Source organism: Schistocerca serialis, chromosome 3, assembly GCF_023864345.2.
Source record: "Schistocerca serialis cubense isolate TAMUIC-IGC-003099 chromosome 3, iqSchSeri2.2, whole genome shotgun sequence".
Classification (NCBI taxonomy): domain Eukaryota; kingdom Metazoa; phylum Arthropoda; class Insecta; order Orthoptera; family Acrididae; genus Schistocerca; species Schistocerca serialis.
Window position 1 is genome coordinate 794053713 of NC_064640.1, and position 20454 is coordinate 794074166.

Here is a 20454-nt window from a genome sequence, read left to right on the forward strand (position 1 = left end):
CAGTTACATTTACATTAAATTATTCAGAAGCTAAAAATTTGAAACGTGATGGGAAAAAAGCCATCATTCGGTAAATGAGAAATTTTTACAGGACACTGTAAATCATTAAAACAGAAAACATTACTTTTAAAAGTTAAATTTTTTGTAACAGCTACGATAAACATTCATACAATGAAAAACATGTTTCTAGCACCATTACTAACAATTTTGTGACATTACACATGTTTAAGAAAACCTTCAAAATAGTAGTTAGTTTGTTTTATGAAAACACAAATCAGAACCAATGTTCTTCCAACATGGCAGTAACAAAAAATTACAAAACCAGCAATAATAAAAAAAATTTTGTAGCAAAAATGCATTAACACAAAATAAATCAATGTTATAATTATTCAGAAGTTTTTATCAACACAATAGAATCTAAACTGCCTAATTCTTGTCACATTCTTATTTTGAATGCTGTTAGGTGCAACTTCTGTTTGGCGTTTGTTTATGAGGACATGCTGAAAAGTAATTGCTCTGAAGTTTTTATTCTGTTTTCAATATCAGTTGAGGTATTATATGGCGCGCATATTACTTGATTGACTTTCCTGCTCTGCTGACTCAAGCTGCACCAAATTGTAGGGTGTGCCATTGTGGTGTGTAACATAAGCATGTTGGTACATGGGAAACAGCATAATCTAATCATGTTTCTAATCTCAGAAATGGTGCCTCCAACTGAAATCATGTTGATGATTGTATGGACAGAATTAATCTGCAATATTGGGTTGTTTGTGCTCATGACAAAGGATACGGTGATGCTAACCTCAACATGTGTGACAGAGATCAGAGTGGATGCCCAAGTACAGCAAGCAACGAGGCTCATCAGAACCGGGTTGAAGTCATCAGACAAAATCATTGGATAGCACAGACACAACTCTCAGATAAGTGTGGCATATCATAAGAGTGTGTACAGGTCATCACTGCAGAACTACAGTACATAAAACTGTGTGGGCTGTGGGTGCCTCAAATGCTCACTCCTGATATGAAACAGAGGAGACTGGTCATCTGCCAACAATTTCTTTTTTGCTTTCAATGTAAGGATTATGGGTTCCTTAACAACACTGTGACACCTGATGAAAGCGGAGTTCGCCATTTTTACCCCAAAAACATAACAGCATCATTGGAGTTTCACCACAAAGGATAACCAATGCCAAATAAGTTGAAGATCATGCCATCAGCAGTCAGTCATGCTCAGTGTGTTCTGGGACATTCAAGGTGTGGAGCATTTGGAATGCATGAAGGCACCACCATAAACTCTGCATGGTACTGAGTGATCCTTACAAATCAGAAAGCATGAATTCAAAAGACTTCATTCACACATGGAGCAATCTCTTCTTCAGCATAACAATGAAAGACCAGACACGAGTGCTGCAACATCTGCAACATTCAGATGCCTTGGGTTCACTGTCATCGATCATCCTCTATAAAGTCCCGACTTATCCTCATGCAATTTTTATCTGTTTCCAAAACTTAAACAACACCTTCGAGGATTTCATTTTGATAGCAATGAAACAGTGCAAGCAGAGATGAGGCTGTGGCTCCATCAACAAAGTAAACATTCTACAGTGATGATAACAATAAATTGGCCTCTCATTGGGCAAAATGTGTTCATTATCAAGGTGATTATGTTAAGAAATAAATATGTAGACATGAAGAATAAAGATGTAGAACGTTAATAAAGTTTGTTTTAATTAAAAAGCTTTAAGAGGTTTCGCGTAAATTCTGAGGTGTTACTTGTCAGCATGCCCTTGTAAATACGCTAATAATGAACTTACCATCTTATTGGAAGTTACATTCTTTTTTTATAGTGAAACACACATAATATACCTCATAATGTTCCATTAGTTCTACATATTTAAGTTTTTCCATTTGCTGTAGAAAGACTTTTTATTTGACCATAAGTGGAAACTGTGGGAGTTCCCTGAATAAAGTAGTGGGATGTATTGTGGGTGCTGTAGTAAATGGTTTCGCTAGGGGGAATGTCATTGGGAGGACTCTGTGCAGATCACTGAGGCGACTCTCATAGAATTTCAAAATATGCAACAGAAATAGGTTAACAGAGGTGCAAGAAAGTATGATCTGTGCCATTTAGGCACAGATGGATAAAGTTAGGAGAGAGCTTGTGAGAACGAGGGAAGGCAGTGGCGAGGGGGTGGTTGGGAACTGGCAGCTGGTAGGAGGGCTAGCAAGAGGAAAATGTGATGTCATAGTTTTGTTGTGTCTACTAGCAACAGGTTCCAGATGCCAGAGTTGAGGGGACAGTAGCCTCAGGATGGTGTAGGAAAAGGTAATGTGCAGTAGTCTCTGCCTGCAGGTAGGAAGGATAGGAAAACCACCAATGTTGGGAAGAAGTAAGTACTGCTGCAAGGCAGCAGTCATAGCAGAGGTGCAGGCCATTGACTACAAGAGAAATTATGGGAGGAGTATCAGGTCACCAGCTTTTTTAAGCCAAGTGCTGAGCTAAATCAGGTGACTGAGGGTATAATGCTTTTGTGTAAGGATTTCACAAATGATGATCACGTGGTGATAATGGGTGGGGCAGGGAAAGCTTGTACAGGGACAGGGCATACAACATAGGTGGTGCCCCGAATAAGATAGCTTCCCTATCTGGTAGTACCAGTGTCAACATGGTAAAGCTTTTCTGGTGCAAGATCGGCCTGTCTTGGTAGTGCTGTATGGTGAGTCAATGCGGAGATGGCACTGATGACTCCTAATTGGATGCACATCGCTCTGGAGTCAGCAGTGACTACAGGACATTAGGCTACCATAGGCACGATCTGCACCTCAACAGGGCTGCGAAGGCTGGTTGGTGGAGTTGATTGGTGAGAGTAAAGCAGGTGTATGTGGGGTCACTCATAGTCAAATAACTTGTCATGAGTATGATAACTAGGCATTATTTTAGAATAAACCATGACAACAGGCTCCTCTCTTAAAAGTATCTCAACCTGCTTAGAGATTTCTTCAACTCGTACGCAAAAATTAGAAAGTACCATATTGGAGTGCACGAACACCAAGCAAATTTGCTTAGAATGTTCTATTTTTCATCAAAATGTGCAGTCCATCAAAAATAAAGTAGCTTTGTAGTACGTATTACAGAGCACTGGTGTAGAGATGATGAATTATAACATTTAGTGCTATTGTCATATCAATGTGCAAGGCCATGTAAAACACAGCCAAGTTCTCTATACAGATGACAGCAACACCATAGTCACAGATAAAACATCAGAATTCCTATTACAGAAAGCAAATAAAACCCTCAAGGATGTTTACAATTGGACAGTACGTAATAAATTAATGTTAAGCATAGGAAAAACATACAGGGTGCACTTCAGCAGGGGACAACACTGTCACATGAGGCATAGATGATAACCATATAGATCGTGTAGCAACCACAAAGTTTTTAGGGATGAACAGTAGCAGCCAACAAGGAATGAGCACACAAAGATACTGGCAAGAAGAATGTCATCAGCATGTTATGCTCTTATGATTTTAACATCAGTTTGTAACAGCTGATGTCTTGTGGTGACTGCATGCAAGATCTGCATGCACTCAGTTCTGAGCTATGAAATTCTTTTCTATAGATCAAAGACACACAATATGGACAGTTTTTAAACTGCAGAAAAGGGCCATAAGAATAACAGCTAGAAGTAGTGATCAGGCTGATTGTAAAGAGCTACTTGAAAATCTGGGCATCTTTCCTCCACAAAGTGAGGACATCTCCCAATCTGTGGTGCATATCAGGGAAAACATTGCCCTAGTTATCAACATGAAAAACTGTTTACTCAATAATCAAGAATACTTCATGGCAGAGTTTCTTCATTTACCTTAATAATGGACACAAATTACATTTCCACAGAAGTTTCAAATCAAGTTCAATTTGAGAACTACATCTCCATCTATTTATTTCACACTTTTATTCCATCCGAGACTACTCCAAAATTTCTTGCCCATATATTTGAAGTTATGCATTGACTCTACAGTTACCTGGTGATTTTGTAATGAAACAAAATTGAGGAATTTCAATTACCTGTCTGAAGTGAATTACCTTTACATAATTTCTAAATGAGTTTTAAGTTACTGCAGAGCCTTTCAGATTATGCAGGGCTTATTGAGCTGGCACTACACCAAACATGTCAGTGTTTTCTGCACAAAGAATACTACTGTCTTGTCACAACTCCCACATGAACACGCAATGTTAAGGTACTTTTGATGACCATTTACACTGATGTGCTAGATGCATCAGCAACAAGATTCTTATCCTGCTCTTGCACAGAGATGATAATTTTGTGAGAACATAATTCATCTGTTAGTGGTATTCTATCAAAGCCTTTCCAAAAAGCAATAACTGTGCAACACAAAAATCTGTTTCCAAGTCCTGCAAGAGACTGAAAGTATCAATATAAACTCTTGAGCATTTGAATTAAAGACACTCAACAGTTGAGAGTATAAGTACATTTGTGGGGTAGTAGTAGTAGTAGTAGCAGCAGCAGTAGCAGCAGCAGATGTTGTTGTCCAACATTAGTCTGGTGAGCACAGTGTAGCACATTTATTTGCTACTACAATAAGTGATAGTGGCAGCCCTTGTTATCAGCACACTGGTCCTGCAGCATCAAAGTCTTGATATGACAGTTTCCTACAGGATCAAGGTACTCACGGTACACCCTTGGCACAGTGAAATGTTAAAAGCCCAATGCCTGAGTGTTCTCCAAGACTGAAAGCCTATGCTGTGGGACACCATGACCTGGTCGTAATCAAATGTGATGATACTGTCCCTCTGCCTCACCCAGCACCAAGTGTCATACCGATGGCGAGTACCATACAACATGGCAACAGAAATGCTCTCGCTCCTACTCAGCAGCTATCTCCATTTCAATTTCCCATGAGCACGGGTAAGCATGTTTGCAATGGATTGCAATATTTACCATAATGGGTGAAGTGAGCCTTCTACCAATAGTCTGAGATTGCACTACAGGAAAAAGTTTTTTGAGGAAATGACAGCAACAGGATACCAGGTTTTTCACGAATATATGAAGATGAAGCAGAAGAAGAAGAAGAAGAAGAAGAAACTTTGGTTGATGCTAACGGATGAACGGTAAACCTGACCAGTAAGTAAGAGGAAGCTGAACTATCCTGGGAAGACATTAACAGAAAAATTTATGGGACTGCTACTTTAGGGAGTGAAGAAGCTGAACAGCTGACCAAATTAGAAGAAAAACACAGAGAAATTGTTTTCAAAGAAACCAATAGTTATTACAGACCCACCTGTCAGGATATTTTAGGCCATCTTATCAAATACCTCAGGCGAGAAAAGAAGCCACACAGAAAGAATTACAGAATGATCTTCTTGTAGTCAACATAACAGCCACTTGGTCATTGTGGCAAAAAAGAACGGTGATGGGAGGCTTGTTTTGCACACTCAAAAAGCTAACAAACTATTCAAACTGGAAAGAGATCACCCAGCAAATATGGGCAAAACCATACAAAAGTTTAGATGAGAAAAAAATCTTTACAAGTCTCATTTAACATCAGGATATCATAAAATCTTGCTATATCCAGAATCAAGACCACACATCACCATTTTATATGATAGATCATGGTATTAGTACAAAATGTTGCCTTTTGGCTTAAAAATGTCTGTGTCAGCATTCATTAGGGCACTGAACTGAGTGTTAGGGAAAGAATTACTAAAGGTTATGGGATATGTGGATAATATTTTGGTAGCTAGTGAGACATAGGGGGAGTACTTGAGAACATTGTAAAAGATATTTGAAAGGTGTGCAGTTGCTAGACCTTACTTTACAATATATAAGTTTGGGAGGAGAGAGAGACTGTTTTTAGGACACCTGACATGGAAAAAGGGGCGAACAAAGAGGTAAAAGGAATGTTAGGGCAGCAGGAAGAGGAATGAATAGGAAGGGGGGGGGGGGGGGGCAGAGAGCAAGGTTGCCCCAGAAACGCTACATGTGTTGGGGCACCAGCACCACCAGTGACCCTTCCCGATCATCTCCATACCATACCATAAACACAACACAACAGGGAAAATGCCAGGAGAGAAAGACACAAGTGATTGGGAAACAAAATGTCAAAAAAGACCAGACACAACATAGGGAAAAATGGAGGGGGGAGGGGAGGGAGGGGAGAACTTGGCCAGTGTGGAAGCAACACCAAGGCCCCCGTAACTAACACCATTGTTAACCGAGGGACTCCAATTCAACAGGGAAATTCAACGACTTAAACCTGAGAGGACAAATCACTTTTGTGAAGAAAACCAAGGATGGGGGGTGGGGATGCCTCATTGTGGAGTAAAAAACCCTGGGTCAACCTAGTATGGCCAATACAAATATGGCAGAGGATGGTTTGATTGATTTCATTTGGGTTCTCAACCACGTGGGTATCCTGAGTAATGAACTTGCTATTTGTCAGGTCGGGGGGGCTGCCACCTGCCCCCCATCTTCCGTGACCCTCGGGGGCCAGATTTATGGCTTTGTGTCATATCCCTTTTTGTTCGATCATGGCTTGGCTCTTGTGGGAGGATACCTCCCTGTTTAATAAACTTCGTGCAATCGAGGAGACTCACACCTCACAGTGTTCTTCTCTCCACCTCTCCTGGCTGGAGTCTGTCCCTTGAATATTGGTGCCTCCACACACTTCAGTGCGGCAACTTACTCAGCCATCGATATTTCTATTTAGATCTCTGGTCTTCTCCCAGCCACCTACTGGATGGTACACGATGACCTGTGTGGTAGCGACCATTTCCCAATCTTTCTGTCCCTCCCTCAGTGTCACTACCTAGGGCCCCCATCTCTCCCTCCACAATGCCTACTGGGATGCTACTGCCATTCAGACATCTTTTGACCAACGTCAACACCTTATTGCTGTTTTCTTTGACCTACAAAAGGCTTGTGACATCACACGATGACACCACATTCTCTCTACCTTACATGGGTGGGGCCACAACTCCCTCCTCCCTCCTCTTTACCCCAGTGCCGCCTCCCTCTCCTGTCTCCCTCTCCTGTCCCCCTCCCCTGCAGTTCCCACGCACTCTCCTCTGTGTGCTGCTCCTGCTCCCCAGCTGGTGAAGCGTCCCCCTTCTTCAGTGCCCACTGGTGATGGGGCTCCCTCCCGTAAACCCTCCCCCCTGCTTCTCCTAGACTGGACACCTACTGCCACAACTTGGCCTCGGGAGCCAGTCAGTGCCCCCAAAGTTGCCCGCTGTCTTTCAGTTCCAGATCTTGCAGAAGCCTGCTCTCCCTTTCTGTCCTGCTCTCCTTGACCTATGAGAGAGAAGAAGCATAAATACTTAATAAAACAGAGCAAGCGGGTGTATTGGGAATGCTTTATCTCCTCCAGGTTCTTATGTCCTTTCATCATGGGTGTGGGCTACACTCCTCACCCTTCAAGGTCGTCATCGACAGTCTTATATTCCGGGCCTTGCCCATCCAGGTGGCCTTCGTACAGATCCATCAGTTATTGGGGAACACCTCGTAACCCATTTTGCTACAACATTGGTGTCAGCCTCCTTTCCAGCCACCTTATCCGGAAACAGAGGTCTGAAGCTTCCCACTTATCTATAACTCTTTGTCAGGTGGAATCCTAAAATGAACCTTTTACTGAATGGGAACTTCCACTGGCCCTCTCTTTTCCCCACAGTTTAGCCCCTGGCTCTGATTCCATCCATGACCAGTTTCTTCAACACCTCAATCCTCCACGGCGATGATATCTCCTCATGGTGTTTAACTCTATTTAGCTCCAAGGCATTTTCCCCTCTAAATGTAGGGACAGTGTTGCGGTTCCTGTCCTTAAGCCCAGCAAGGATCCATTATCCCTCAGTGGTTGCCAGCCCATCAGTCTGACCAATGTCACCTGAAATTTACCTGAACAGATGAGGGTTTGTTGACTCAGTTGGGTCCTTGAATCTTGGGACCTTTTATCTCTTTACCAATGCAGATTTTAGGAGGGATGGTCTCCAATCAATCATCCGCTTTGATTGGAAACCAAAGTTCAGTAGGCCTTTCCTCTGCACTGCCATCTTGTCGCAGTTTTCTTCGATCTTCATCAGGCCTGTGACACAGCTTGGTGCCATTACATCCTACTTGCCCTCAGTGAGGGGATCTTCGGGGCCCCTCCTGAGTTTTGTTTGTCAGTTCCTATCCCACCAGTCATTCAAAGTTCAGGTTGACACTGTTCTCAGCTCTCTGTACACCCAGGAGAATACCATACCACAGGGCTCCATATTAAGTGTCCTCCTTTTTCTCAGCATTACTAATGGACTTGTGACCTACACTAGACCATTGGTCACCCCTGCTCTGTATGTGGAAGATTTCTGTATGTAAACTAGCTCCCACTTGGTGGCCTCTACGGAATGACAGTTCCAGTGTGCCATAAGGCAAGCTTCCACATGGACATACTCACACGATTTTCAATTCTCTCCCCTTAAGTCGAGGGTGGTGCATTTCTGTCATCATACTATGGTCCATATAGTCGGGCTCTGTGATGGCGGTGCAGAGGAAAGTCCTATCGAACTGCAGTTTCCAATCAAAGCAGATGATCAATTAGCAAGGAGATAAAAGATCCCAGGATTCAAGGACATCTAACTGTGGTCCCCCAGTTCCTTTTCATGGGTCTTCTTTTTGACAAGGTTTTTTTATTGTTCCGTATCCACATTTGGAAGGTTGACTTTTTTTACTTCTTTTGTAAACTCAATGTCCTTCGTTTCCTTGCTCACACCTCTTGGAGTGCAGATCATTCAACCCTCCTCTGCCTTTATCAGACATTAGTTCTGTCTCATCTGGACTGTGGTTATCAAGTTTATGGATTAGCTGCCTCTTCCTCACTGCTCCTCTTGGACCCAGTTCACTATTGTGGTATCCATTTAACCACCAGTGCCTTCTGCACTAGCCTTGTCGATAGTCTTGTGGTTGACACTGGGATCCCTCTCATTTTGGTTCGGCGGTCCCAGCTCCTGGTTTCCTATGCCAGTACTACCCACTCTTCACCTGCTCACCCCTCCTATTCTATTCTTTATTTGGTTTCAAGATGTTGCCCTCCCACTGCCTGCCCTCAGGGGTGTGTACCAATTGGGCTCTCTCTCTCTCTCTCTCTTCTGTCTGCCACAATTTCCATCTCCCCTCCTTGTCCTCTCCCCCACATTCTCTCCCGACCATCCTCCCCTTGATTAGGTCCTTGGACCCAGATTCAGGTGGATCTCTTCTGGGATCCGAAAGCCTCCCTCGCTCCCCTAGTATTCCATTGTTTGTTCCACCTGCACTTACAGGAGTTTCAGGATGCTATTGTTTTTCCCACTGATGTCTCTAAATCCACCGATCACGTGGGATATACCTTCATGTCTTCTGTTGGTGTGGAACACCATCACTTGCCTGCCATGTGTGGGACGTCTACTGCGGAATTGATGATCACCTATTGGACCCTCTGCTTGGTCCTCCCTCATCCAAGTTTTGTTATGTACGAACTTGATAAGTAGCCTGCAGGCTATCACCCAATGTTTCTCCTGCCACCCATTGATCTCTGCCTTCTCACCAATCTTGGCGATTCTGCTTGTTTGATTGATTTCATTTGGGTTCTCAACCACGTGGGTATCCTGAGTAATGAACTTGCTGTTTATCAGGTCGGGGGGCTGCCACCTGCCCCCCATCTTCCGTGACCCTCTGCCATTAAGTTTTCGATGTCTTTACCACGGCCAGTGATCGGCGCTTCACCCCACAAAGGATTATGTGTACTGAAGTTATCGAAGATCGGTAAATATGGGGAACCAATGCAAACAATATCTTCTAAGGCACTCCACCAATGGGAAGGACATAAACATTACAGATGGTAAAGTTCTGAATTGTTCTTACTTGAATAGCCACAGCCTCCAAAGTTGTATCATCAGGCACAAGTTCACTGTATACACAATGGGGACCAAGTACTTATTAATGAAAAGGTGTAGAGTGTGCTGGAAGTTAAATTGAAAAACAGGATCCTAAATCACGTACCATGCCCAAACGGGATCTGCACTAGAGAGACCATCCAATGGAAGGGCAGAAGAGGAAGCATAGGCTTGCAGCACAGAAAGGGAAGTAGTGCTGGAGCCCCATTGTAGCCAAGCATGTACTCATAAAAGAGTTCAGAGCCCACTGGTGGGACGCTCATTGTTCCCATGCTCCAAATGCAAATGGAACGGGACGAAACCCTAATACGTGATGCAATGGGAAGTACCCTCTATCAAGCAGCCTGAGTGGTTTGCAGAGTGCACATGTAAAAGATGACTACTAATGTGACTGCTAATGTGCAGCATGGAGTGGTGAATACAAGGGAATCCATGCCCATTAGAAGTGAAAATTTGTTTGTTAGTTGCCAAAGTCTTGAAACAGTTTTAACAGACGACTGATTAGTTGTCTTTCTTGTAGAGTTTCTTAAAGGCCAGAGAAAGAGTTAATGGCAGGAATTAATTTACACATAAAAGGAGAACAAATACACCAAAGTTCATGATGCTGTTACAGAACAAGAACTGCTTCACATAACATTGATGCTTGATAAGCAACAACACCACCAGATAGAATCATTTTCAAATTAGTTTAGCTGTTGACATGGATTATTGTGGACTCTCAAAGTTTGGGCAACATAACATTCTGATTGTAACAAACAAGTTCCAGATAATTCAGTGTGTGATTTCCAGATGTTCATGTTATTTAAGAAGTGCTGGAAGGACAGCAGTTTGAAGACAATCAGCAAGAGCAGAAGTTCGTCCAGAACTGTTCATAAACTTATGAAAGTGATTTTTTGTAGTACGGGGCCAAGAAATTTCAAATGCTTTAGCAAGTATGCCTAGAAAAAGGGGAGAGTGGCACTAAATTGAACATAAGATTTTTCATTTTTTAATACTTAGTTCAAATAAAGACAAATAAGTCAACAACAAAATTATTTTTCTTTCTTAACTAATCCTCATAGATTTCTTTTACATGTGTTATGTCACAAACAGATTTTTTACCATAGACATGTGTACACTATTGGTTCACTGATATTAAAAATGTGGAAATTTCAAGTATTTTGTGTAACATTTAAAATCTGTGAAACAAAAGTATCTAAGGCATGATGTATTCTTGATTCACCATGCATTGGCAAGTAGTGTATTTTGACAAATAATGTCATCAACTATCACTGAGACACAGAAAGTTTCACATCATAAATGCAGAAAAAACAAGAAAGATATTAAGAGTTCTAAATGTTACGACAGTCTTGGCACGAACATAACAACTTGTACAAACAATGTTTTTTTTTAGACAAAAGAAGATACAGAAAGTTACACAAAACACTGAGTATGTTATGAATTATTAAATATTGTTGTGTTTGTAAAATTGCAAAATCTTTTTGGATAATGCAGTATGGAACTGGTGTAAAAAAATCTGAAACATACACCCAACTGGCATCATAAATTGAAAATACAGTTGCAAGGAAGCCTCAAATTCCCCAAAAATAGCAGCAAAATATTTTAGAAATATTTGAAACACAAAATGCTGGAGTCAAGTGACTCAAAATTAATAAATTTATTTTATTTTTAACACAGAGAATTTTCAGCTTCCTCTTTTTGTATCCCATTTCCAAAATCCATTTACTGTTTGTTGAAAGGCTTAACATAAAATAAATAATTAAAAAAAGAAAAAACAACAACATGAAAACAACAACACAATCACATCCCAATAAGCCATGTGCCAAAATTACAGAAATTTCAACTTTTTTTTCATTATCTTGATTTTGAAATATATTGTGCTGACAATTTTGTTGGCTTATTTACGGTATGTGTCAAATTAAAGTTCTATCTTTGCAACATAATATCAAGATACCATTGATCAATTAGTACTACCATGCGTGATAACACATACTCATGCATATCATCTGACAGTTATCAAAAAAGAGAAAACACACATTACTTATACGCGGATGGCAGAACCATGACTTGGAAGGTGAAGCAAATGATAAGAACTGATGACCTGTAAATACATCAACATAAAAAGTTTCCACTTCCTGAGCTGTAACGTAAAGCATTAGAGATCAGGCAGAGAAAAAGAAACTAAAATTTTATACACTTGGGGATACATGAAAGCAAGAAAGAAAGGAAAGAACGAGGTAGCACCATGAGTGACAACTTCTTCATTCTCACAATCCGATCAGGAGTAGCCAAGAAAAAAAATACATCTGGACCCCCTGAATTATAACTCATTTCCTTACTTTTACATGTATCTTATGATGGCAAGTCCCATAATGGCAGCATCAGTGCTATAAATATCATTACTAATGCTTTTCTTAGCTTATTTTTATCACAGTGGTGTAAGTTTCTCTTTATATCTCCTTTGTTGCAACAAGTTTGTTTAAACTGGTAACTGTCTCCCTTTATTTTGTTGCTAAAAGTATCTGAAATAACCAAAAAATAATGTTCCATCAGAAATTAATTACCTATTTACCAATACACCCTTTCCTTTTCTTTTTATTTTCTTCCTATACTATCCACGAATGAAAAATGAAGCAGAAGAAACCATGTCAATACTAATTACGCTCTGCTATTCTGCTAACCAAGGCTGTATACAACATGTACCTAATAATGAACGTATTACCTGAGCAAAATCTACACTTCCTACATCCACTTCATTTCTTTACCAAGATATTTTCCAAAACTACTGTAATCATATACATCATCACTTTGGAAAATATACTATAACCAATATCATGACGGGAATCAGTCTCAAGTTTTCACAATAATCACATTCCAGCTAGTTTCAAGCTATCTTCCAAGTTTGTTGATTTTTCCATCCATGCAGTTGTGTGAAATAAGTGTTTATTTCACGGCACAAGTTGTCTGTGTGGCATCCATAGTCTAGTGATATGCATAGTCAGTTTCTGAAGTGAAGGTCCCATATGTGGCTCCCAGTGATGATTTCGAATATTTCTATGGCAACAAGATCTAGAATGGTGTCCAGTGTCAGAAGCTGCTTGAATACGCAAGTAACAAAACTGAGACCACAGATACCAATGCAACACCACACTTAGGGGCTTCTCCTGCACTTTGAACCACATGATACACCCCATCAATCATTTCAACACTTCTGTTCTTGCTTTTACATAGTTTTTCAGCTCCATTCTTCACCTCACCCTATTGCTTATAATCATCATTATTATGATGTACTTATCTTCATCAGATCTAATTTTTATGCACATTATATACTTAAACATAGCTCTCTGGATGACACAATTGCAGAGCTACTTTTGTATTGATTTTCATCTCTACTCATTTTACCCTAAATCACCTTTCTTCTGTTTATTACTATGATAGTGTTATTTCCCAGCAACCTGTCTTTATTAATGAGACAGAGCAAGTGATTTTACATTGATCTGCACACACACTCTTATAGTCTGCTGTTCCTTCATGGTCCAAATTGTTCACATTTCTTTCAGTTTGAAATATGAACTAATTGCTTGAAAAGCATCAATGGAAATAATTCCTCATCCAAATCATATTATCAGTCACAATACTTTAATTTCTTCTTCTCATCTTCTCCTGTTAGTCTCACACACTAAATTTTTAATCGCCTACAATCAGTCACACTATTTATGCTATTTAGCATATACATTAGTTTTTGCAGAGGCTTATGGGTCCTTACAACTCCTCAGTAACTTCATCTTGTGGTATGGGAATGTTATATTAACTTATCAAAAAGTTTTTTATTACTAGTTTTTCATTTACATACACACAAATATTATTGTTCAAAACAATCACTCATCCATCAGAAGTGTGTGTATCTATATATTATATGCTGACTACTGCACTCCTTTTTTATGCTATTACCAGTGCAAGTTAATTTTTTGTTTGCTTTTTTCCATACTTAGTAATTTTTTTCTCATGTCTCACTTATCACTGCTGTAAGATGGTATTTTGCAACGAACTCCTGAACCTTTTTAAAATTTCAAATTCATAATTTCTTATAGTGCTAATATCATACTACTTGAAAACTTCATAGGTGAGATCCATCTGGAGTACATAGAAAATAAATTCCATAATACTTTTGGCACCACAGTGACAATAATACCTCCTGCAATAAATAAAATATTCTTTCCATGGCTAAATATTGCCTCCACCAAGTCTTTTCTAATAAGAAGTGCCTCCTTCCCTTGGACTTTCCCATCCGTATGAGGCCATTACGAGGCACAGTCAATGAAAAAGTGGAAAAGTAACACACACACTAGTCGTAATACCACATCAGTATTTAAACTTAAAGAGGGATAACTGCTGAGTGTGGCAGGTGAAACAAAAATAAGAATACACATGCGAGGTGTCTCTGGTATAAATAAATGGGTGCAATACCACACTCCACTCAAGATTCCATAGTTGCCATCCACGTACTTGCTAGATACACATCAATGAGGTCATAATCCCACAACATAACCTAAAGCTAAAAATAAAAAAAATAATAAAAAAAAATCATGTTTATAGACAACATAAAAAAATTGATACATAAAGAAAACCATTAAGTTGTTTTCCCTTAGTATACTCACTTTCTCGACAGTCTTCTAAATAACTCTGCATTATGTATTTTTCTAAAGAGTCTCAGTTACTACCACACATTTCTTCTGACTGAAGTTGCTTTTACACGTGATTCTCCGATTTCCTGTGTATCACAGATTTTAGGCAACAAATGCTTAAGGTTACGGTTTCACACAACACATTTAAACTATTTTATCACAGAATTGCTATGTTTTTTGTTCCTGTGTAAATGCAAAAATTATAAACTGGAACTCCAGTTCTGAACGACACACACAGTTATTTAAACCTCCAACACTAGAAATCACTCAAACACCATTTATTTCATAACTGCTTCAGAAATTCCAGCTGCAGTTAAGTACTTTTGTGATTTTCTTTGAAGTAGATCCTATATTATTAATATTACTTTCACACAATCACAGAGCTTCCTTGTGGTATCCCCTTCTTGTGAAACCTTACTAATTGGAATCCTTACCGTCTTCCATCAAAAAGCTTCAACACTCTTCTCACTTTTCTTTATTGTCCATGCTTGTACCTGTGCACAGAACATCTGATAAATTACCTCCTAAAATAGTAATGTTGCTTGACATCACTAACGTTCTCTTTTTACCAAAAAATAGCAACAGCAACAACTACTACAATAAAAACATCAATAACAGTAACATTTAAGATATTTCTGTTGAAAAATAATTTTCTTTATTTCAGTACTTGATTTATTGTCACTTTCTCCATATTTTAATTGTTGGTACATACAAATGGGGGGGGGGGGGGGAGTGAAAGTATGTATCTAAACCCAACATGAAAGTCATCATAATTGGGTTTTAATGCACCAAACATGGGTCATCTCTAAATGTTCATTCCTCAAAACTCATGTAGGAAAAAAATTTGATAAGGTTTGAGTTGGTTGTGTTTGTACATGTTGTCTTCTTGTTTGATGGCATCCTGTGTGTGTGTGTGTGTGTGTGTGTGTGTGTGTGTGTGTGTGTGTGTGTGTGAAGGCCGGCTGAAATTTGTGGGTGGTAAGTAATTGTTTTTCGTATCAGTTGTTATAGTTGACCTATATAGGTCAAGGGAAATGACAGATTCCAATTTTCGTATTTTTATATGTAGGTATAGGTGTTTTGGTACTGTGAGGTGTGGTCAAGGGAAATGTCTGATTCCAATTTCCATAGTTTTTGCTGTAGGCATTGGTGTTTTGGCATCGTCAGCTGCCTCTGACCTATATAGGTCAAGGGAAGTGTGTGATTCCTGTAGATTTTGTAATTTTTTGTTTTGTTCGTCATCTTGTGTGTTTTGGGATCGTGGTGTGGGTGGTTTTCTTTTTCCCCCTGTCATATTTAGCTTGTCCCCTCCCTAAAACCCCCAATTGCCTGCAGCTGTCCCGTTAGTTTGGTTGTATTTTTGGAGGGAGATGATGTCTTATTTATACATATTTTCGTGTTTGCTGCTGTGTGTATGTAGTGCTATCATAGGCACCATATTGGAGACTCTTAGAATAGCCATTTCTGCCATATTGATGATGTCATGGGTCAAAGCACATGGGTGGAATCGGACACTTCCGTATTCTCAAACAATGAACCAATCATAAGTGGTACAATGGACAATAAAGAGTGAAAGACTTTTTTGACAGCAAATTATGGATCTGAGGGCAATATAGAGGCCTATTTTTTAATATTTATTTATTTTTGTACTACCACTATGGCCTTGCTACCTTTCTCTTCTTCACACTACTGTACTTACCCTGAACACACACAATCTAGATTGAAAATAGGATAAGGTGGGGTAAATCTGACTGGGTGGGTAAACCCGACTGCCCTCTATTTGTGAGAAATGGCATAACGGAGTGATTTCACATTACTGTTACCATATAGAGCATTCGAAATAACGAAAATGTCACCTTGTCACCTTGACAGCTTTGCTGCATTTGACATTTAGACACCCAAAAGACAACAAGTGTGTTTTTTATTGTTTCAATTTAATTTCTGTGCAAATTACATCACTAGATTTACCTTATTGAATAAAATGATGCAAAACAAACGGTAAGTGATTTTTGTAGTGCATTTAGTGACCTATTCAGTGTACGTATCATTTTTGTTGGAAATGTCCTGTAAATTGTTTCTGTGTGTTAAATGAAACATGGCATGGTGGGGTAAATCTGACCGCTAAATGGTGGGGTAAATCTGACAGCACATTTTTTATTGTTTATGTGTATAGAATTATTTATTTATGTATTTTGTTGGAAATGTCGTGTAAATTGTTTCTGTGTGTTAAATGAAACATGGCATGGTGGGGTAAATCTGACCGCTAAATGGTGGGGTAAACCTGACCGCACATTTTTTATCGTTTATGTGTATAGAATTATTTATTTATGTAAACAAAGTGAATTTTTGTTTACTTTTAGGAAAATGGTACAAAATTACAAATGAAAAATGACAAAACACAATCAAAACAATATTCGTTGAGCAGTTGCTACAATGCAAATGGGAATGTCTTTACGAGCTGTCGCTCGCGATTTTAACATTTTGAGATCGACATTGCTGTTGCACGGCCATGCAATGAAATCATCTTTTTCCAATTAAAATTTACATTCATTTAACTTTCAGTAGATTTAGTACTCTAAACATTGTTATTTTTTGAATACATTTTGTTCATTTATGTAAAAAACGTAATTGCTTATAATTATTTCCCAAACAAACCGTTCATTTAGAACTATTTCTTTGCAAAATCAGACAAACAAAATAGGGGTCGGATTTACCCCACCATTTTTGCAAATGACAAAAATGGACGTTTCTTAAAATGCGGATATCTCAAAAACTATTCATGGTATAACAAAAATATTTTACAAACAGTTGCTCCTTTATATTACCTATAATTTAATGTATATAATGTTAAGATCAAACCTCGGATAAGCGTTTTATAGCCACAAGAAATTAGTAGGTCGGATTTACCCCACCTTATCCTATTTTCAAAAACACCAGACACTATGTCCCACCCACGTGTCAGGTCTGCCCAATATTCTTTCAAGGTAAAAATTAATTGCTGCCACTTATGCTCCAGCCTACTAAACATGGAATTCAGTTCACTAAATGACAGCAAGAACTATTACACAAATATTCTTTTTATGATTTCTGGCTGTACACAATTATTCTGAGGCGATGTTAAATTAGAAGTGACAGGCATTAATAAAACTCCAAAAGTCTTTGGAAGTTAGGCAGACATAACAAATGACTACACATCCTATGTAGTAATGTAGGGCAGATAGCCTATGTTACTTTATGAATATGGAAATGTTTTTGTACTTAAATGTCTGAAGACTCAGGATTTAACAAATTCCACTTAAGAAAGTGTATGATATGACACACACATGTGAAGAAGCATTCAAGTTCATGGGCACAAAGATAGAAAATTTTGAGAAATGACAGTAAAATTGCAAGGTTTGTAGGGAAACTTCAGAAACTCTGTCTAGTTACTGATACTGATAGAGAAGGAAATGACATAACAAAAGCAGCTTCACAAAAAAGATAATATTGTGCAAGAGACAATATAGAGGGTATGTGATATAGAACACTCTAGAAACTTCAAGAGACCCCATAATGGTAAACAACACACACACACACACACACACACACACACACACACACACACACACACACACACACACAAAGGGCACATACATACATACAATAGTAGGCAGATTTAATTTTCTCAGGGAATAGTACACTAAATACCTAACAAAGAACTGAGCCTCATTGGAAAGTACTGAAGATCTTCACTGTCACTATCATGGGATACACAAGATACCCTTTACCAGAGAAATTTTACAATGATATGGGCAAAGCATAATCCCATACAAACATTATTTCTCAGACAAAAGTTGCATTAATTGAAGGTCCAACCTGTTAACACATTCAGTGCAGACAATTTAACAGATTTAACTCCGCGAGCATTCACTTACTATCAAACCTAGGAATGCAGTTGGTAACATGCATCATCATGTATGTAATTGGTACATGTTAATGTAAAAGATTTGAACAAATTCTCCAAAAAGTGTAATGGAACTGTCATAAATAGCAGAACAAAGTAAAATGATGCTGGGTGAGACTGCAGCTACATACATACATACATACATACATACATACATACATTATTTTATAGAAATAATCAGTATTATTATTATTATTATTATTAATTCAACGGAGAATTGACAACAAATAATCAAGGAAAGTGTTTGTATGAGGAAAATACACAACTGCAACACAATAAAACATGTCACACTTAGAATTAAGATTACACATACAAATCTGTGACAGATAGTCTATATGACATAAGAAGAATTACAGATATAGAGTTCTCTTAAAGAGAATATCTAAAAGCAGATCAGCCGTTATTATTTTGTGGACACATACAAATACTAGAACAAATTATATAAATTTTCACTATAAAGAATGATTACTTCATCACAAGTAAAGGTTTTTCTTACCTAAAGTTGAATATCAAAGTCTCCCTCATCTATGTAATTTATTAAAGCGAACACATGTATGGAACTCGATTCAAATAACAAGGTAAGCTACCAAATGTCAGTGGTCTACGTAACAGTCTCAATGTTCATTTCAACATGATAAAAACTTCACCGCCCTCGTCTATATTATTACGCCACGAAATTACCCAGTATGGGAGAAGGGAACATAAGTGCACAAAATACACAAGTATTATGATATGCAGTTCAACACAACAAGACACTTGGTTTTAAAGATAGGTAGATGTGGGCACTACACAATGAGTTTTATTTGTTTTTTGAATATTAACATATTTTCGAAGATATTGAATATACTGATACTGTCTGTCTGCATTGATCATGACGTCACCAAAACCAGTGAATTAAAATACTCCAAGAAGTCCAATATGCATAAAATATGTCATAACAAGCATTTTGGTTAATTTCATGGCAACATACTTAGTGGCTTCACCAACTGACAAATTGCCACTTATTAATCTACCCTATATCTTCGGCTACACTACAAACCACTCTGTCAGCACAATAAGACGTCATATTCACATTTGTTGTCTTTGCTAATTCCCAACTCAACTTTCATCTTCCAACAGCATCAGAGAAGCATCTGATTCCACCCATCTGCTTTGATCCATGACGTCATCAAAAATGGCAGAAATGCCTCCTTTCCTACTTCCAGCGTATACAAAATGGCGACAATGTCATCACTACATAAACATACCAACAATTGCAAACAGAAATAAAAATGTCCCAAAAAGGTCTCACTCCAACCATAAAATGAAACTAACAGCATAACTGCAAGGAATAGGGGGCTTAGGGTGGGGACCAGCTAAATATATAAGGATACAAAACACAGTACCATCCCAAAACAAATACGATTTAAAAAAGTCTCAAAACCAAGTACACTTCACTCGACCTATATAGGTCAAATGAAGCTGTTAATACCAAAAAACTAACAACTATAACTCCGAAAAGTCGAATCAGACATTACTCTTAACCTATAAAGCTCAAACACAGCTCTCAATACCAACTGGCAAACCAAAAAAAAAAAGAAAAATCACAATTACGAACTTCACACACCTATGCAACTCACAAAATACCACCTAAACCAAAACACCATCAACTCAAAAACCCAAAAAAACACCATATTCCCTAGAACAATTAAAACACAATAAAAATACCATAACTCAAAAACACTGTGCCATCGTGACATTACACACCACAACACCATTACGTCATGAGTCAAAGCAGACAGGTGGAATTGGAAGCAAAGTAAATATAATGAGTGTCCTATTTCTGTTTGTGCAGCAATGACATTCTATGCTACAGCAATCATTTTAAGGGTCAAGGGTGATGTTCAGCATCAGTAGGTTTT

General features: G+C 38.7%; 1 protein-coding gene across 2 annotated transcripts in view; it reads right to left on the reverse strand.

Annotated features, from left to right (window-relative positions):
• LOC126470634 (inhibitor of growth protein 3) overlaps positions 1–20454 on the reverse strand; it is a 215375-nt gene that overhangs the window by 184034 nt on the left and 10887 nt on the right. Inside the window, exon 2 of one of the 2 annotated variants that reach the window (XM_050098612.1) lies at positions 14584–14696. The exons of the other annotated variant lie outside the window; for it this stretch is intronic. Coding sequence (XP_049954569.1) covers positions 14584–14614 — 31 coding nt within the window. The 5' untranslated portion in view covers positions 14615–14696. The remainder of the gene's footprint in view (positions 1–14583; positions 14697–20454) is intronic. 2 annotated transcript variants of the gene reach the window in all.